The sequence below is a fragment of the Crocodylus siamensis genome, chromosome 4 (genome assembly GCF_052110815.1).
Source record: "Crocodylus siamensis isolate JL-2025a chromosome 4, ASM5211081v1, whole genome shotgun sequence".
Lineage (NCBI taxonomy): Eukaryota > Metazoa > Chordata > Crocodylia > Crocodylidae > Crocodylus > Crocodylus siamensis.
Genome location: NC_143398.1, coordinates 140849054 through 140866614, shown reverse-complemented (window position 1 = coordinate 140866614; position 17561 = coordinate 140849054). Strand labels below are relative to the sequence as shown.

Below are 17561 nucleotides of genomic sequence, written 5' to 3'. Positions count from 1 at the left end.
GAGGCCTCCAGCACGCTCCCTGGCGGACCCAGAATTGGACCAGAAGTGTTTCTTGTCCACTTCTGGGTCTGCTGCTGAGTGGACTAGGAGCCCCCCATACTTCTGTGGGACCCTTCATGCGCCCCAGCATCACAGTACTGACGAGCCTCTGCTACCTAGAGGTATGTAGAAAAAACATTTAAAGCTGTTCCTATGTCGAAATTTCTGAATATTTCCGAATCTCTCTGAATCGATTCTGAGGGTTCGGATTCGAGTTGATTCAGAGATTCAGCAACCAAATTGGGCTGAATCTCTGCCGAATCGAATCATTTTAAGACTCAAATGTCTGTGGCTTGATTCTTCTCTGCTATGTATGACTAATGGGTTTAAACCTGATTTCCATCTCTATGTTTAGCACTCACGACATGTGATGTACATGTTCAATAAAGGGAATTAGCGTCAGAATTTCCAGGATGATGCATCATCATTTTTCACAGCATTAAATGATTGCCAGCTAGACATGTGCAGGGCCCAATGTAGGAGATCTCCCTGGGACAGCAGCCACTGAGGCTGGTTACCTGAGAACGTACATTGCAGGCTGTAACACGACTGTAGACACAGCTGTAGGTATTAAACAGAAAAGCTGCTCCTGAGCTGGTGGAGGGATTGATTAACCACGTTGGCAGGCCATGCTTAATTAACTAGCTTTACCCTCTCACCCTCTGGTCTCACAAAGCCAAAGGACTCATTAGGTAATGGTTGTCTCAGCCTTCACCCAAGCACAGGCTGCTACTTTCTGAACTCTGTGGCCTCTCCCATATACCAAAAGTTCTCACAAAGAGGCCTGATTTTACTGGAGATGTTCATCCATGACCCCACACTACAGGCATGAGGACTCAGACAGCAGGGTGAGAACATTTTTTCCCTATTAGGGAGCTCAGTAAGCCCTTTCCCCACTAGCTAAGGACCAAGGGCAGGTGGTAGGTGGAGCGTGGGGGTGAATGTGCCCCTCGACAGGTCTGGTGCCCCCGCCCGACAACAGCTGAAACTGATGCTGTCAATAGGGCAAGTCCCGCCCCCCCAGATTCAGGAGGCACCAGTCACTTATGCTAAGGGCACTGCAGAAACTTTCGTCCACAACCCTATCTTGTTTTCAAATATCTGTGGCAAGAGCGCAAGTATCTCCCTAACTTCCATAGCAATTGTAGGCACCATGACACTGAAACTGTCTCAGGGATTGACCCTTCAATGTTTTCATTGTTTTAAATTGGCATCATACTCTGTGATCGTATAGAAGAAAAGACGGTGGGGACTCGATTTGGACAAAACTGGCAAAAATATTGTAAGACTGGAACTGGTGCCTTGCTTCTTGTGTGTAACTCAAGAAAAGAGGGTGAGGCACACAGGCACTCTCTACATTCATAAAGAAAAACTTGGTACCTCCAGTGAGCATAGATGCAGTGCTATGAGGAAAGGCAGAGGTGGGGGAATTGGAAGGGAGTACTTAATCCTCAGGGGGTACAGTTTTTAGATTCCTGCTCTGTGTCAGAGACAACTGTCTTTTACTGGAGTCAGTATTTAATTCACTACCCCTAAAAATGGACATTAACACCAGAGGCTAAGCCTGTATAATGTTAGTTCAAAGATGAAAGTGCCTTTGTGTTGAGTGCAAAGCAAAATCTGGGTAGGTCTTCTCAAATTAGCAAGCTATGAATTTCCTGTGCACCCTCAGCCAGAGCATAAGAAAGCTCTGTCTTCATTAGCCCTTCCCATCTTCTACCAGGACAGTCAGAGGCAGACATCAGGTTCTTCTTTGAAGATTTAAGGGATCCAATCCGACACAATACAGTTTCCAGCACTCCAGGCTCTTCCTAAATAACTGCAGGTAAAGTCAAATCCTCCATGGCCAGATGCTTCTGGGACTGTTATGGTTAGACTAGAATATCAGTGTTACAAGAATGTTATCTGAATTTTCTAATTCAGGAAATAAGCAATAGAGTATTTTCCAGCTATGTAGTTTGAATTATTGTTCTAGAGTTGGAGTATGTAAAAATGTTGTGTCGAGATAGGTCCGTCTCGGTCTATATTACTTTGATTATTCCTCCTTAATATAATATACATGAGAGAATCTTAACAACCTAGAATGTTGGGCTCATTGTCTTTCTCTTCCCTTTCAAATCAAGCTCTTATCACTAACCACCAGCCAGGGAAGATGAAAGATGTAATATATATGCAGATAGTAGCAAAGTAGTTGATACTAATTCTCAACAAAACACATTTGAGAAAGCAATTCAATTGGCTTTGTTGTACGTGAAGTTGTCTCTACTGAAAACAGCTCAGAGATGTAACCAAAGGGAAAAGGGAATAGACATCATACACCTTTGTGATAGAGGTCCCTGGTGTAGCACCCAGGGGCACCAAACTTACTTAACATAGGTACTAACAGTCTTCACAATGGATAAATCACATGATAATGAAATACTGAATATGAAAAGTTTGGAAATTAGAATGATCTAGTAATATATCAGAAAAGTCAGAGAAAAGGTAAATCAGCACTAAAGTTCTAGAGAGATAAAATGATGCATTACATGAAAACAGTGGTCTAGACACAAAATATCATTGTTAACCAGTAAGGAAAGAGTGCAGTTAGGAGACTGAAAAATCTACAAGAGAACTATGCAAAACCTCGCTCATATGCTATATGCGTCCTGTAATACAGTCCATTGTGGTTCACGCTAAAATAAGATGTTTGTATTCTCTGCAGCTTGGCTGCACACAGAAAGAACAAAAAGAGAAGGAAGGAGTAGGAAGACTAATTCCTAGAAGGGCTGTAATCATGGAAGCAAAAATTAGAGCCCTGTTACTTGAATGTCCTTTCATTTACATATCAATGGAGTTGCAGCTGACTCATCTGAGGAACGGAAGAATTAGATTCTCAGAATACATTTTTTGCATCTTCAGTCAAGCAGTTAGAGTTAAAATTTATGGCTTTATGCAGTCATTGCTTTACATTTCCCACATGCTGGAACTTCAAGGCTTTACCTTGAGGACATTGCTCCAAAAGACTGGGAAAACCCTGTTCAGGGGTCTAAATGGTTGGAGGCCCACTCATCATGCCAGAGACACCAAGTTTACAAAATTCATCATTTAAATGGCTGTGCTAAATTTGAGTTTTATGCCATAGGCCTAACCTTTATTACTTTAACTCAAAGATGAAAGTATCTTTACTATTAGTGTACAGGGTCTTCTCAAAGTAGCTGCCAATGAAGCTCCTGCATAGTTTGAACCAGAATATATTTTTCTAGACATCTGCAGTCCACCTTCTATTGGACAGTCAGAAGACTGAGGTGTCACACTGCCTCCAAAAGGATTTCTTTTAAGGGACCAGATGAGATAAGACACAGAAAAGGCCATTTCAGCCCTCCACTGTCTTAAATAACTGCAGGTACGAGCATAGTTATTGGACCTCAGTGCTTCTGTGGTTTTTATAAGTAAAATCTTACTATTGGGAAAATGCATTTGTTTTTCCACCCCAGTAAAATGGTTGTAAATGTAACTGGTTGTGTAACTTTCATTTTATCTGTGTTACATTCGTAAGTTTTAGGATTGATACATTTAAAGATTTAAGGTGAAAAGCCTCTCTCTGACATAAGAGCTTTATGTATATAGTTGTACAATCTGCTTCCCTGCTTGTCTGCATTGGATATGGAGTTGGGTAGGGCTAAATTCCTGGATCTAAACAAGTATGAACAGTGGGAAAAATATTTAACCCCATCCTTAATTGGTGTTAACTTTCAAAACAAAATCTCTACATTCATCTCAGAAAAATGAGGTGATAAAAAGTGCATGTAAAGATAGTAACAAAGCATTTAACGTAGAGTTTCAAGTGAGCACACTTCCAAAAAAAGTTCACATGGATTTGTTCTGAGTGGAATTATTTGTATTGAAAACATTTAAGGTGAAACACAGAAATGTTTGTCTGATGTATATAGAATATCTCTTATGGGGCTATCAGAAAGTACTGAATTAAACTGGTGTGTACATAACATATATAGTAATGTGTGTAAAAATGAGTAAATAAAACAATAATGAAACATTAACATTTTGCAGACATCAGCAATGACAACAAGATAATATTAAATAGCTTGAACTTGTTCACAATTCTAGTAGCAAATAAAACTATCAGTTGGAATCAGTTGAGGCAAAGGGCAGGCTACTATAGCAGATGAAAAATAATCTGAAACAATGGAAAAGAGTAGGAACAAAGGGATTTGCACATGGAAAATCAAGTGAAAATGGATGGAATTTTACAGTAATCCCTTGCTAATGGAAAGTCCTTGAAGGAGAGACAGTCCCTTGAGCATGAAACCAAATTGCAAGTGATGCCTTTTGTTTGGGACATGTTTTTACCAAAAACACAGTCCAGCTTGAGCAGTCAGAGAAAAGGAAAATCCCTGATGAAAGCACTAGACAGTAGGGCTGTGCAAATTTTTGCCGGGTGTTTCGTTTCAACACTGCTTCAACTCATTTTGAACTCAAAACAGGGAAATCGAAATGAAAGGCTTCAAAACCTCCTCAGAACAAAATGAGGGCAGTCAAAATAGTTCAAAAGTTTTGATACGTTTTGAGTTTTGAAGTTGTACTTGCTTGCAGCTAAAGAGAAACTAAGGAGAGGGAGGGGAAAAAGGGGAAAGGAGTGCTCTCATATTGACTGTGTAGCTGGCCAGTGACTGTGATCCTTCCCTGAGGTCCCTTCCCATCCCAGTGCTCTGGGGGAGGGATGGAAAAACAGCAGAATAAGCATTGTTTGAACTGAGCTTTCTCTGTGCCTTCACACTTACAAGTGACATGAGTTTTGTTCTGAACTGTTTGAGGTGCAGGTTCCCAGAAACTCCTCCACCTGTCTCCTTGAAACTTGGCAGGCTTTGTGGCCTCAGCAGAGGCTACCATCCAGGCTGTTTTCATTTGAATCGGGCAAGAAATGACAACATTATAGGCATTTGCATGATTCTGCATTATAGCCTATGGGCGAAACGTTGAAACGCATTGAAACAGTTTTGAAACGAAATACAACAGTGCTTTCAAACAATATGAAATGTTGAAATGAAATGCTGTCCCTTCAAAATGGTGAAATGGAAATCAAAATGAAATCATGCTGTTTCACAGAGGCCTACTAGATAGACTAACTAATAAGGAGTAAGGGAATTTGAAAAGAAAGCTAGATTTTCAGAGTCTAAGGTTGCTAACCAAGGAGTAAAGTGTTCAGTTTGGAGACCAGAAAAAGCTGACAGGTGAGAGAAAATATTGATGATAATATACTGATATATAAGGAATATCTCTTATGGGGTTATCATATAGGACTGAATTAAATGTATGTGCACTTAACATATCTAACAATGTGTGTTAGAAGTGGGTAAAAAGCACAATAAGGAAACATTAAAATGCTGCAGACATCAATAAGGAGAGCAAAATAATATCAAATAACCAGAAAAATTCACAATTCTGGCAGGAAATAAAACCAGAATCAAAGGGCAAATTACCATAGCAGGTGAAAAATAATCAGAAGACCGTGAAAAAGAAAAGGAACAAAAGGATTTGCACACAGGAAATCTTAAGAGATGCAAAGTGAAAATGGATGGAATTTCATGGCAATCAATCGGTAACGGAAATTCCTCAAAGGAGAGGCAGCTCCAGAGCATGACACCAAATTGCAATTGATGCCTTCTGTTTGAGGATGCTCTTTACCAGAAACACAGTTCAGCTCAAGCAAAGTCAGAGGAAAAGGAAAATTCATGATGAAAGCACTATATAGACTAAATATTTAGGAGTAAGGGAATTTGAAAAGAGAGCTAGATTGGGAGAGTCTTGGTCAGACTGGCTAACTCAGGAGTTAGTTAATGTGCAGTAATGCACATGTAGATGTGACCTGGGAGCAAACTCCCACAAAAAGCTTCTGTCTCATGGCTCTGCAGGTCCAGCATCTAGATGCAGGGGAGAGGGCACAGGGGCTAGCTGGAATGCCAGGTCAGGGATGCTGCTGCCTACTGCCAGGGACCTCCAGATGTGTCAGCTGTGCCAGGGGTGCACACAGGACAGGACTCTCCTACTTCAGAGGCTGGTGGTAGTTGTGGGGGAGTGGTAGAGGATGCAAAGGCCTGGCAGGAGGAGGACATCACCCTCAAGGATGCACAGGACCAGTGGGAAGAGATACAGGACTGGCGTGAGGAGGCAAAGACTAGGCGGGCCGGGAGTTTCAGGCCGAGATCCTAGCCCTGGAGTGCAGGTGGTTCCAGGTGCTGTGGGAGCAGAATGTTATCCTGGGCTAGGCAGTGCAGACCACAGACAACAACTGTTGGGTGCTGGATACCATTCTGGCCCTGGCAGTCAGGGTCATGCCACTGCTGCCAAGCCTCCAACCCTAGTCCTGTGTGCCACCTGGGAGCTGCACACCACTCTGTATCAGGTCCCTATTTGGGCTGGGGAGGAGGTCCTCTGCAGGCTCCAGGAGCCCCTCAGCCAGGTTCTGCACATCAGTGCCTCTCCACCCAACTCCCTAGCCTGGGCCCTGCCCCACAGCTCACCCCGGCTCCACACAGGTGCAGAGCTGGAGCTGCCTGAAGTGGCACCAGGACCTCATGCCCATCATGCTGGGCCTGGATTCTGCCAGCTAGAGGGGGAGTCAGCTGCACCAGAGAAGCACAAGCTGCTGTCAGGCCTGGGCAAGCCCCACATCTGCTGCACTTGCTATAGCATCTAGACCCATGGGGGAAAGGCTGGAGGCTGGGGTGCCAGCCATCTGCCCCCAGGCTCTACCCCCTAGGTGTCCCAAACCCCGTGACCCCACACTCTGGGGCACCACAAAAATCACTTCATCAATACAATAAAAGCTCTGTTATTCGGCATCCCCCGGGAATGGGGGATGCCAGATTACAAAATATACCAGTTAATTGAGTGGCTTGAACAGGCCCAGGTTTGGGCTGCTGCTTCTCCAGTCACATCTGGGGTGTCACCACCCCTCCTGGGCCCTGTGGGCCCCACGGGACAGGGAGGCAGGTCCTGTATAGCCTGTTATGCCCCTGGGCCATGGGGGCTTGGCGGCACAGGCTCCTTTGCCCTGGGCCATGGGGGCTCAGAGAAACCTGAAATGCCACATTGGACAATTCTGGTTTCACTTTACCTTACCCGCTGGCATGCCGGTTAGTAGAGCATGCTGGCTTGTAAGGTGCCAGTTAACAGAGCTTTTATGGTAGTTTGCACAGAAAAGAGGATTTTTTATTGTTGGTGAGTTCAGTGGGTGGTGGAGGGGCTCTGCCTGTTGAGGAGGGAGGGGGCTCTGTGTGACGTGAAGGGAATAAAGGCTGGTTCTTCTGACGTGTGCACAGTGAGCATGGTGCTGGGGGTGGGCAGGAGGGTGGGGTCCATGGGCAGCGGGGCAGGAAGGCTATAGTAGGGAGTGCAGGAGGTGGTCAGGTAGAGCCCTCATGCCTGGTGCTATGGCCCCCACTGGTGGGTGTGTGCCTTTCCTGGAGTTGTCCTCTGACCATTCCCCCACGGGTCTGAATGCTGCAGCAAGTGCAGCAGGCAGGCAGATTGCCCAGGGGTGATGGCAGCCAGTACTCCTCTGGTGCAGCTGGCTCCCCCTCTGGCTAGCAGAGTCCAGACCCAGCAGGGCAGGTATGGCTTTCCTGGGACCTTGGTGGAGGGGCAGGGCCCACCACTATCACTGCCCCTGCCATAGGTGGTGCTCCTACTGCCAGGCATCCTCTGTGCGCTGTGCCTCCTCCACCCAGGCCTCACTGAACAGCTCCCTCTGGGTCTTGTGGATATTATGTAACATACAAGTTGTGATGATGACACAGGAGAGGTTGCACTGGGTGACCTTGAGGCGGACAGTGAGGCAGCACAGGTGGCCCTTGTGGCGGCCAAAGGCGCACTCCACCAGGGCACTGGTCCATCCCAGACACCTGTTAAAGTGGACCTGCAAGGGTCCAGATGGCTGGTGTAGGGCCACACGAGCCAGGGCACGAGTGGGTAGGCCTTTTTCCTGATGAGCAGGGGCAGGATCATGATAGTGCTGAGCTGCAAGTCCAGCATGCCCAGCACAAAGTTCCATGCTCTCCATGAGTGGATATGAAGGCTGGAGTTGTGAAACAGGCTGGAGTTATGAAACATGTGGGTGCTGTGGGAGCTGCCCACACAGCTGGTGCTCATGTGGATAAATGTGCCATGGTGGTCCACAATGGCCTGCAGCACCATGGAATCAACTGTAGTAGGGGCAGTCTCCATGAAGTGGGCAGGTGATAGGGATGTGGGTCCTGTCCAGCACCCTGATACACTTGGGAAATCCTGGGACACAGAAACCTGCCACCACCACCAGGGGTTCATGGACACAGAGTATGTTGTCCCCAACACATCCTGGAGGGCCCTGTGCACCTCCAGGGTAGCCTCCCCAGAGGTGGTCTTGGCCATGCCAAACAGGTGCTGAATATACCAGAGGCTGGCAGGTGTGGCCAACTTTAGCACAGCGAGGGCCAGCTGGGTGTCTGTGGGGAGGGCTGGATGTATGCTGGTATGCTGCTGCTGCAGGTGGGCAGGTCGCAGTAGGTGGTCTGGGTCATGCAGAAGCCATCCAGCCACTGCCCATCATCCCAGGTGTGCTGGATGATGTGCAGGCACCAGAGCTAGATTAATCCTTTAGTGGGCCCTAGAAAAATAAATTTGTGGGGCCTGGGCTGGTTGAGACCCCCCTCCCCACCCTGGTGCTGCTGCCTGCAGAGAGTGGGGCTCGGAGCCACTGCTAGGAAGCAGTCACCATGTCAGTGAAGCTGCCAGAGTGGAGGGGAAGGGAAAGGAAGTGGATGGGTCCATTCAGCTGCCATGCAGCAAAGGGCCTATTCCCCCAGCAGCTCAGGGCCCTAGGCATGTGCCTAGTTTGTCTCTGCGTTAATGTGGTCTTGGCAGCCACCAGTGCTGGCTGACCCAGCAAACCAAGATGTGAGAGAGTGGAGGCCCAGGAGAGTGATGGCAGCCCTGGCAGTAGCATTGTGGAATCCCTCCCTGGTGTCAGCAGGGGCACCGTGGTGATGGTGGTCCTGGGACAGCAGTCAGTACTCAAGATGGTGGGCACATGGGGGAGCTGGGTGGGGCAAAACAGCCATTGGACAGGCAGCGGTCAGTGCAGTGGGCCAGTAGGGCCAGCACATTGGCCAGCAGGAGCACGGGGTGCTGGTCATTGCTGCCAGGGGCAGGTGCTGGAGCAGCCATAGCATGGGAAGGCAGAGTAGCCAAAAAGAGAGCTTCCATATCCTGTCCTTGCACTTGGCACACCGCTCTCGGGCAAGGAAGGGGCTGGTTAGGGAGCAGAGAGCAGGGCTGGATTTTGAAGATGGCTGCCAGGTGCTTGCAGCTGCTACCAGAGCCTAAAGCTCCCCATGGTGGCAGCTGGGGCTCATTGCAGGGCTGCAGGAAACTGGGTCCAAATCTTTTCTCTAATCCCGCATTTGTAGATGGCTGCCCGAAAAGGCTCACACCAAATTAGTTTACACCAGTGTAAGCTTAGACTGGAGTTATTGCATGTGTAGTCACACCCAGCAGGTCAAAGTGTTTTGTGAGATGCCTACATGTGTTCCTGTTTCACTCCACTTAAATCCTGGAAAAATGTTAATGAAAAAGGCAGATGCATCTTCCTCTGGCTCACTGCTCTGTGTAACTCATACACTGTAAGATGACTGTTCCACAATTTTTTTCAGGGATGGAATAAGGCTGTACATCGGTGCCTAAATCCACCTTGGTGCTAATAGATGGAATAGAACCTGGCCCACTGTGACTATAATTTTTCTTACCCCACTGCTTTGCAGCTCCAGCAAATGAGGGTGCTGTTGTGCCAGACACTGTATGAACATGCTGCATGGTACTGCCCAGGCCTGACAAGTTTGCAATGTAAAGCATTGTGACTAATATAAAAAAGGGTTAGGATGTTCCATTTACATATCTTTTTGTGAGACTTAGAGGTACCAAAATACAATGTCATCGTTTATATATATAAATAGAGGGAAGGTTACAGAAAGAGAGAGATGATGAGGTTCACATAGTGAATTCAACGTGCCCTTTCTTTCTATGTTTCTGTTCCTCCTGTTGACTGCTGTTGTAGTATGGAATGCTATTATCAATCTTAGCAGTGTCCTTTCATTTCTCACCTCTGGGTGGAATGCCTTATTCATCCACTGATTTTTCATTAAATAGGACTGTCCATCTCTGTCCGCTAAGAAAGTATCCACATTTGCTATTCTCCAGAAATGAGCAAAGAAGAGGTGAATTATACAGAGGTGAGATTTCAGTCTTCTTCACAGGAGAGGAGGAGCCAAAGATCTCAGAAGTCTGAAAAGAACCAACGGCCTCAGAACAATGAGAGCAAAGGTATTGTAATGAGTGTTACCAAGAGGCTACCCTGAATTTGCTTCTACTGCTCATAGCCAAGCTTCTTCCTCTACTCTAAAACCTAACAGTGTGTTTTTGGAATACAAAGGGGAAAAAAATACCTCTGCAATGTTACCAAGTACCATGTCACTGAGAAGCCTGAAGCATCTAGGATGTTGGTCACAGAATGTACATCTACGTGTGCTATTAATTCAAAGCAGGCTTACTGCACAGTAAAAATGATCACACCTCTGTGCAACCTCAGAGATTACAATCCTGCCACTACTCAGGAGCGCATCTAATCCTACCCAGCCTACACAGTAAGCCTACCCAGGAGCACATCTACACAAGTTCCCTTTTGGGAGCAGCCAGGGAAAGCTCCAGGAACTGCCTGCTGCTGGGGAAAGTGGACATTGTATGGCAAGTGGACATTGTGAGGCAGCTGCCTGCTGCAGAGGCAAGTGGATATCCTGTCTAAGGGAGAGGATTGTTCTCCTGCCCCCTGCTGCCCAGGCAGCCTGGAAGCAAATTTACTTCTGGTCAGGGTCTATACATGAACTACTGTGCAGTAACTACAGTGCAGGTAATTTTCTAGGTAGCTAATTAACCACAGAGTTGACTCATTTACCGTGCAATGTCTGCACATGTAATTAGTAATGCTTTACCAGGCAATTAGTCAACTGCGCAGTAAAGCATGTCATGTAGGAGTCAGAGGTTTGGTAATAGAACGCATTGTTCTAGCAGTTAGAAAAAGTACCTCTGCTGTGCATCCACCATACTAAAGCAGTAAAGTTAGTATGAGTTTTCACACCTGGTCAACTGGGTGATTTTCATATGTAAGGGCAACTGTACCTTAAGCTGTGTCTGACCCAGATACCCAAAAGGGGACTCACTTTGCTTATCCTTACATTAATTTTTCCTCTTTAGATTCTCCTGTTCCATCCTCTGCCTGGAGGTTCATTGGAGGAATTCTGGGGATCCTCTGCCTTATGCTACTGGGAACAGTAGCAGTCTTTGTCTTCTTATGTGAGTGTTCTGCAGGAATAAGAGTAGGGGCCTTATTTACTCTTGTTTGAATCCATTTTTGTGTCAAACTCCATTCGCTGATACTGTACTAATGTAAAGAATGGTAATCAGGTGCTAACAATTTTATAACTTTTATATGTATTTCAGGAAGGTTTTTCCATTCATGTTTGGGGAATAAGATTTACAACTTCTGATTTATTAATGGAATATGGAAAAATATAGTAAAAGCTATCACTGTTAAAGAATACATTTCACAAGAACAGAAAGCAACATCATAATTCCAGCTCAATTTCTGTCACATTCAAACATAATTTCAATTTGTTTTGTTTTAACTGGCATTATCTGTTTTTCTGTTATTGTCAATCCAAGTTTTCCAGGAATGCCAACCATGTGAAAGCCAGAGAAACTGTATTCATCAGGAAAGATCTACCCTTCACCAGGGAATAACTCAATATCAAAAAGCGTCTACTACTCCCACTATCACAGGTAAACATTTTGGTGGAATTTGATGTCTTCCTTATTTAGCTCCCCTCCTGGTTGATTAAAAAAATGATATACAAAATGTATACCATCAGTATATCTCATATTAATGCAAAATGTAGGTCTCAATAACAGCCCAATCTTAAAATTTTGAGTGAGCATTATAGGGAATGTTAGAAAATAATAGCTTTACTGACTATACTGACATTGAAAAAAAGAGAACCAGAGCTCATCTGATTCTCATGCACTTACTGCTTCCTCAATGGCTTAAGAAAGAAAATACATAATTTTTGTTCATTTTTACTCAGCTACTCAGTGCCAGGTAGGAAGGGATGTGTAAGAGCCCCCCACACCTGTACTCTGCTGCTGCTTGTATTGTGCAGACCAAGATGGGAAACAACTTAAAGAATAGCACATGGAGAGCTTTATAGGCAGTCCCTGGACTTACAACAAAATTGGTTCCTGAAAACTGCGTCTTAAGTCAAAACATTATAACTCAGAACCAATTTTCTCGTAAGAAACAATGTTATAAATGGCCCAATAATGAACCAAGGCCTGATAGCCTATTTTCTCCAAAAATACCCCAACATTTTGTACTCGATCAATTATAGATGAGTAATATAGCTACATGAATATATTTATATTGTAAATAGCAATCCTATTGATTTGGAAGGACTTCTTTGAGGTGACTTTACTGGACTTTTTGAAAAGCTCTTGGTTGGACTTTTTGATGGGTTCTTGGCTGGAGTCTTCCCAGGAGTCTTGGCTGCAGGTTTTTCTGGAGTCTTGTCTGCTTTCTTAATGAAGGTGTCCAAGGAAGTTTGGACAGATGTTCTCCAGGGAGATGAGTGACACAGTGAACTTGTTTGCTGGCATGGTGTCACATTGGATCAAGCGTTGTAAAGTCAAAACTGACATCATAAAGTTGGAACCGGGTGTCAGTTTATAAATGTTGTAAGTGCAAAACGTTATAACTCAAAATGGTATAAGTTGAGGACTGCCTGTAGTTAGCATGATCACATCAAACTATTAGCTTGGAACACAGAGATTTACCTGAATGTTGGTGCGTAGTCATGTTGCCCACCACAGCAGGACAGATGGATAACAGAAGTTGGAGTAAATTAAATTCAAATAATAAAGAATACCATAGAGAGCAAGAATATAAGCAACTAATTACACATTTGCCTAACAGGTATAAGGCCAGATTCAATTCTCTGCATTGGGTATCTAAGTGGACTTAGGCACCTAAGTGTAATTCTCTTTCACACTACCTTTGTCCATAGAAGTTCTTTCTAACATTTGCTTATGTAACACACTGTTATCGTACTCATAAGACTGCATCACAAAAAGACAGCAAGGAATGCGACCCATCCATATTTTCATTAGGTTTTGTAGGAACTTGGGCAGTGTAGAATAGAATCATGCTTATGCACCTATATCCATGCATGCAGTGAGTAGGTGAAATAGGATTTGGCCTTTAATGCTTCACTTACATGGGATGTGGGAACAAAAGTGAGTTGGACCAACATCAGTCAGGTGGATTTCTCCAACTCTTTAGCTATGGAAGACAGCAACACTTTTCCAGCAACACACAGAAGTGCTTCTGTCTGTTCTGGAGGGGTATAGAATCAGTAATAGTTAATGGGGATGTTGAGGTGGTTTCTGTGAGGACCAGACTATGAGACATCTAACCTTGTCTATGGACTGGTTGTCTGTCAACAGCTAAACCACACACATACACTCTTCAGAATGGAGATTGTAGTGTGCTGCAACCAAAGTACAGGCCTGTATCAGGCAGGGGAGGTACAGGGATCTCTCCTTGCTGCAGGCCTCTGTCAGGAAGGACAGGCATTAGTCATAACCAAGCTGTAGCACAGCTACGGGTAGGTGAGAGGGACAGCCACCCCAGGCATCAAGACAGAGGGGGAACTGGAATTGCCCCTTAACTCTGCAGCATCTGTGCCCAGCAGCTTACCCATGCCAGGAATTCCAGTTCAGTCCCCAGCTGCTGCTGTTGCTGCTTTCAGAGCAACAGCTGGGGCTGGCAGAGTGCATGGCTGTGGCATCAGCAGCAGCAGCTCAGCCAGGGACTGTTTGGGAGTTGCCAGCATGGGTAAGACTGCTTCTCCCTATGCCCATGCACCCTGCAGCTCTTGGAATCGCATGTGTTCCCCTCACCTCCCACACTCTTGGAACCCGCACGTGCTCCCTGGGTCTCACTCATGAACCATGCACCCCCAACAGTATTTGTCCCACGTGTGAACTTTGCTTGTTATGCACTGCAAGCAGGTCCAATTTTCTGCAATTCAACACAAGGGGCACATGCATAAGTCATGAAATGACACCTGTCCTAACCATCTGGGATTATGTTGCACACATCAGCACACAGAAATGAAGTTCTCAAAAGAGTGTAACTGTGGGGTTTTTTTCTCAAGGGGATACAACCAGTGCATGTCCAAAGGAATGGCAACCACATGGACACTTCTGTTACCTCTTCACTAATGAATGGAAATCCTGGCAAGAGAGTAAAGATTATTGTACTTCTTTGGACTCCAAACTCCTTGACATCAAAAATAAGGAAGAACTGGTGAGCACTTTGCCTTTGCTCCCCAGAACTGGCCTCAGAGTTTGTGGCTGGGGCTGCAGTGCAAACATTTATCAATGCCCTCTTTCAGGGTGTAGCCAGATTCTGCCCACCATGGTGGCAGCAGATCAGGAATAGCTCACCCAAGGACTGGGAGCGAGTTAGCAGCGTGGTTCTTAGGGTGAAGCCCAATAGCATGGACTCCTTTTCCACAGCCTGCATGTAAACACAGGGGAAAATCTTTATGGTTTTCTGACTTAAGGTCTGGAGCCCAGTTACTGATTCCCTCCAAAACTACTATTCACTTTTATGGGGTTTGGTACTCTGTCTTGGTGGTTTCAAGGTTCTCTGGGTAGAAAACCACTACTGATAAAAAGGGGCAAATATTGACCCTTCTCTTATGGCTTTTCATACCACAGCCAACTTGGCAAAAAATTCTTCACCTAGGAATGGCCCAAAAAGGATGTTCCTGCACATTGGAATAAATTTGCCAGGCTCGAAAGGGTAGTGAACTCTTTGCAACCAATTCACAAATGTAGTTCTCATGTTCAGCAGTAGACATAGACCTGGTGTCAGATTATTGCTTCATCAGTTCAATTCTTAAACTCCTCCTCATTACATTTTTCTGTTTAAATATCTGTCACTACACCAAGAGGTTTCCACTCAACATAGCAAAAAAATATGGCACATGCTGAATTTTAACAAATTACCCATAAAAGCTATATTAAAACTGTATTATTAAGACTTCCAAGTCAAGCATTGAAAAGTCAAGAAATACTAGAATGATGGTCTCAACTACTTTATTCCCTGTTGCCTGAGAGTACACATTATGGTACAGATGTTATCTCTATGATCACATTCCATTTTTTGCCAAGTGCCCTCCTTCACTGTGCACAGTGAATGGCATTCATTTGGTGAACAGCTATACAGTATCTCTTTTATCCTGAGTTATCAATAGATGGCATCATGTCTTCTTTACTGGACCCAATTGAAACCCTTCTGTGAAGGTCAATTAAAAAAAATATAGCATGGCCGAATATATCTGAAACACAAACCACCCCCGTGGCAAATTTCAAAAGTCTCTGGTGTCTAATAAATTGCAAAGTCAAGTTTCCCAGAGTTTCTTCTCAGCTTTTTGTTAAAAATGGGCAAGATCATGTAGTTTTCTCTAGTTTTGTTCTAGAAATGAGCTGAACTGTTTTAGCCACAGTTTAGAAAGAGAGAAAAAATTACCCACACAGAAACTGTCTTGTAAAATTTCAGCCCCCACAGTAAAAGTTTGGCAACTGAAAAATAGGATTTTATAACAGGGTATATTATATGCAGTATTCCAGCCAGTCAATCTTTGGACAGATTTTATATTCTAGAAAAAGGTGTGAGCAGAAGTGTTAACCCTGACTGATCTAATTAAATGAGATGTGAAAGGGTCAGCATTGCTCAGCGTTGTGCAAGATCTCTGGGCTGGATCATTCCTCTCCTGTTCTTTGTGCCCAGAAGCCTGATCCAAAGCTACTCAAAAACAATAACAAGACTTGCACTGATTTCACTAGGCTTTGGATTATACCCTAAGCCACTAAAGCCTTCCCATGGGGAGTGGCCATGAGGTACCCCAGAGAGAATCATTCACATCTCTGGACAACAAATCCTGCCCCTCACTAAGGAGAGGCAGTGACTGGATCTGAAGGTAACCGCAGGCAGCGCCCTCATTGGGAAAGATGAGCTGAAGTTGACCTAAGAGAAGATAAAAGAACTAAGTTGCAACAAAAACACTCTTCAGCCACAGCAGACTTCGAAATACTCACACTAGTGGAAGAAAAGGTACAAAGGGTGGACGGAGTTGAACTGAATTGGCTTTGTTCCCATTCAGGAGCTCTTCAGATCACTAGCACATGTTCCCCACTGGATTGGACTATCTCGTCAGGCAGGCAGTGAGTCCTGGCTGTGGGAGGATGGCACTGCTCTCTCCAAAGACCTGTAAGTCCCTTGTGTCATGAGGAAATATTTGCTTTTATTTGAGCTAATAGTGCACTTTCCACCATCAGTGGGTTGAATAATGCTGCTTTATATCATAGCCCTCCCATGAGAAATGTGGAGGTAAATGGCCCTAAACAAGAATAGAGAGAGAGTCTGCCATAGGGAAGAGATGGGCCAGAGAAGAGAGGATCCTCTCTATACACCCCAGTGGGGAAAGGCACATGAGATTTCCTCCAGCCAGGAGGGGCACTTTGCTGTGTCTGGCATCTCTTTCCCACAGTGGTTTTTAGTATTTTTCCTCCTATTATTCCTCAGTGCTGGTCAAAGGAAGGAACCTGCAATCTCTGGTCTGTGAGAGGGGGAGTGAGACCCATTTGAGAGGGTTGCTGGGAAACGGCCATGGGCAGGTAGAGCCAGGACTTCTGCACGTCATGAATGGCATGTCCAGACTGGATGCTGGCAGAGCTGTGCCAGGAAGCTGACCTGCTCTGTCTAGGTTTTGCCAGTGATTTTTGAACCTGAGTTTCATGAAGGACAGACTTATTTGCAAATTGCTTTAGACATGACATATACTTGAAAAGCCAGCCCAGCAGCCAATCCCCCAAGAAGCACCACTGCTGAGGACTGGAGGTGGGATTAGCAGGCAGTAATATATATCTCTCCATCCTAGGTTTGCAGTAGCCCAAGAGACAACCCCAGGGTGCTGTGTACTTCTCTCTAAAGTAGAAGCCAAATGCATTTCTTGTGAGGAGCCGTTCTCCTGGATTTGCAAGAAGGAGGCTGTGCATCCAGAACCTGCTGCTCTGGTAGCAGGAAAGAAGAAAAGCCGCTAGAATATATTCCTGCTCCATTCCAAGTCCTGCCCACATACACAACCCCAAGGTCATCCCCGCCATCTATCTAACATTCACTGCTGCTGCCAGTGTCAGTTGCTCCAAATGCTTAGCTGTGACATGGGAAGAAGATGGGATTTTATTGTTGTCCTTCATGTGATAAACCACTTGACTGGAGGAGGGAGCAGTAATCTGAACCTTCTCACTTGGCTCTAGGAGCCCCAAGCTGCAGTCTGGTTAGCTATGAGGCTGGAAGGCCTTGTTTCTTG

The 17561-nt window shown here is 45.2% G+C and overlaps 1 protein-coding gene across 1 annotated transcript in view; it reads left to right on the top strand.

Annotated features, from left to right (window-relative positions):
* Positions 1 to 17292, top strand: part of LOC149866599 (natural killer cells antigen CD94-like) — a 30052-nt gene extending 12760 nt beyond the window's left edge. The window contains exons 2-6 of the mRNA XM_090041624.1: positions 10246 to 10407; positions 11323 to 11421; positions 14337 to 14488; positions 16353 to 16459; positions 17130 to 17292. Coding sequence (XP_089897750.1) covers positions 10246 to 10407; positions 11323 to 11421; positions 14337 to 14488; positions 16353 to 16459; positions 17130 to 17292 — 683 coding nt within the window. The remainder of the gene's footprint in view (positions 1 to 10245; positions 10408 to 11322; positions 11422 to 14336; positions 14489 to 16352; positions 16460 to 17129) is intronic.
* Positions 17293 to 17561: the final 269 nt, after the last annotated feature.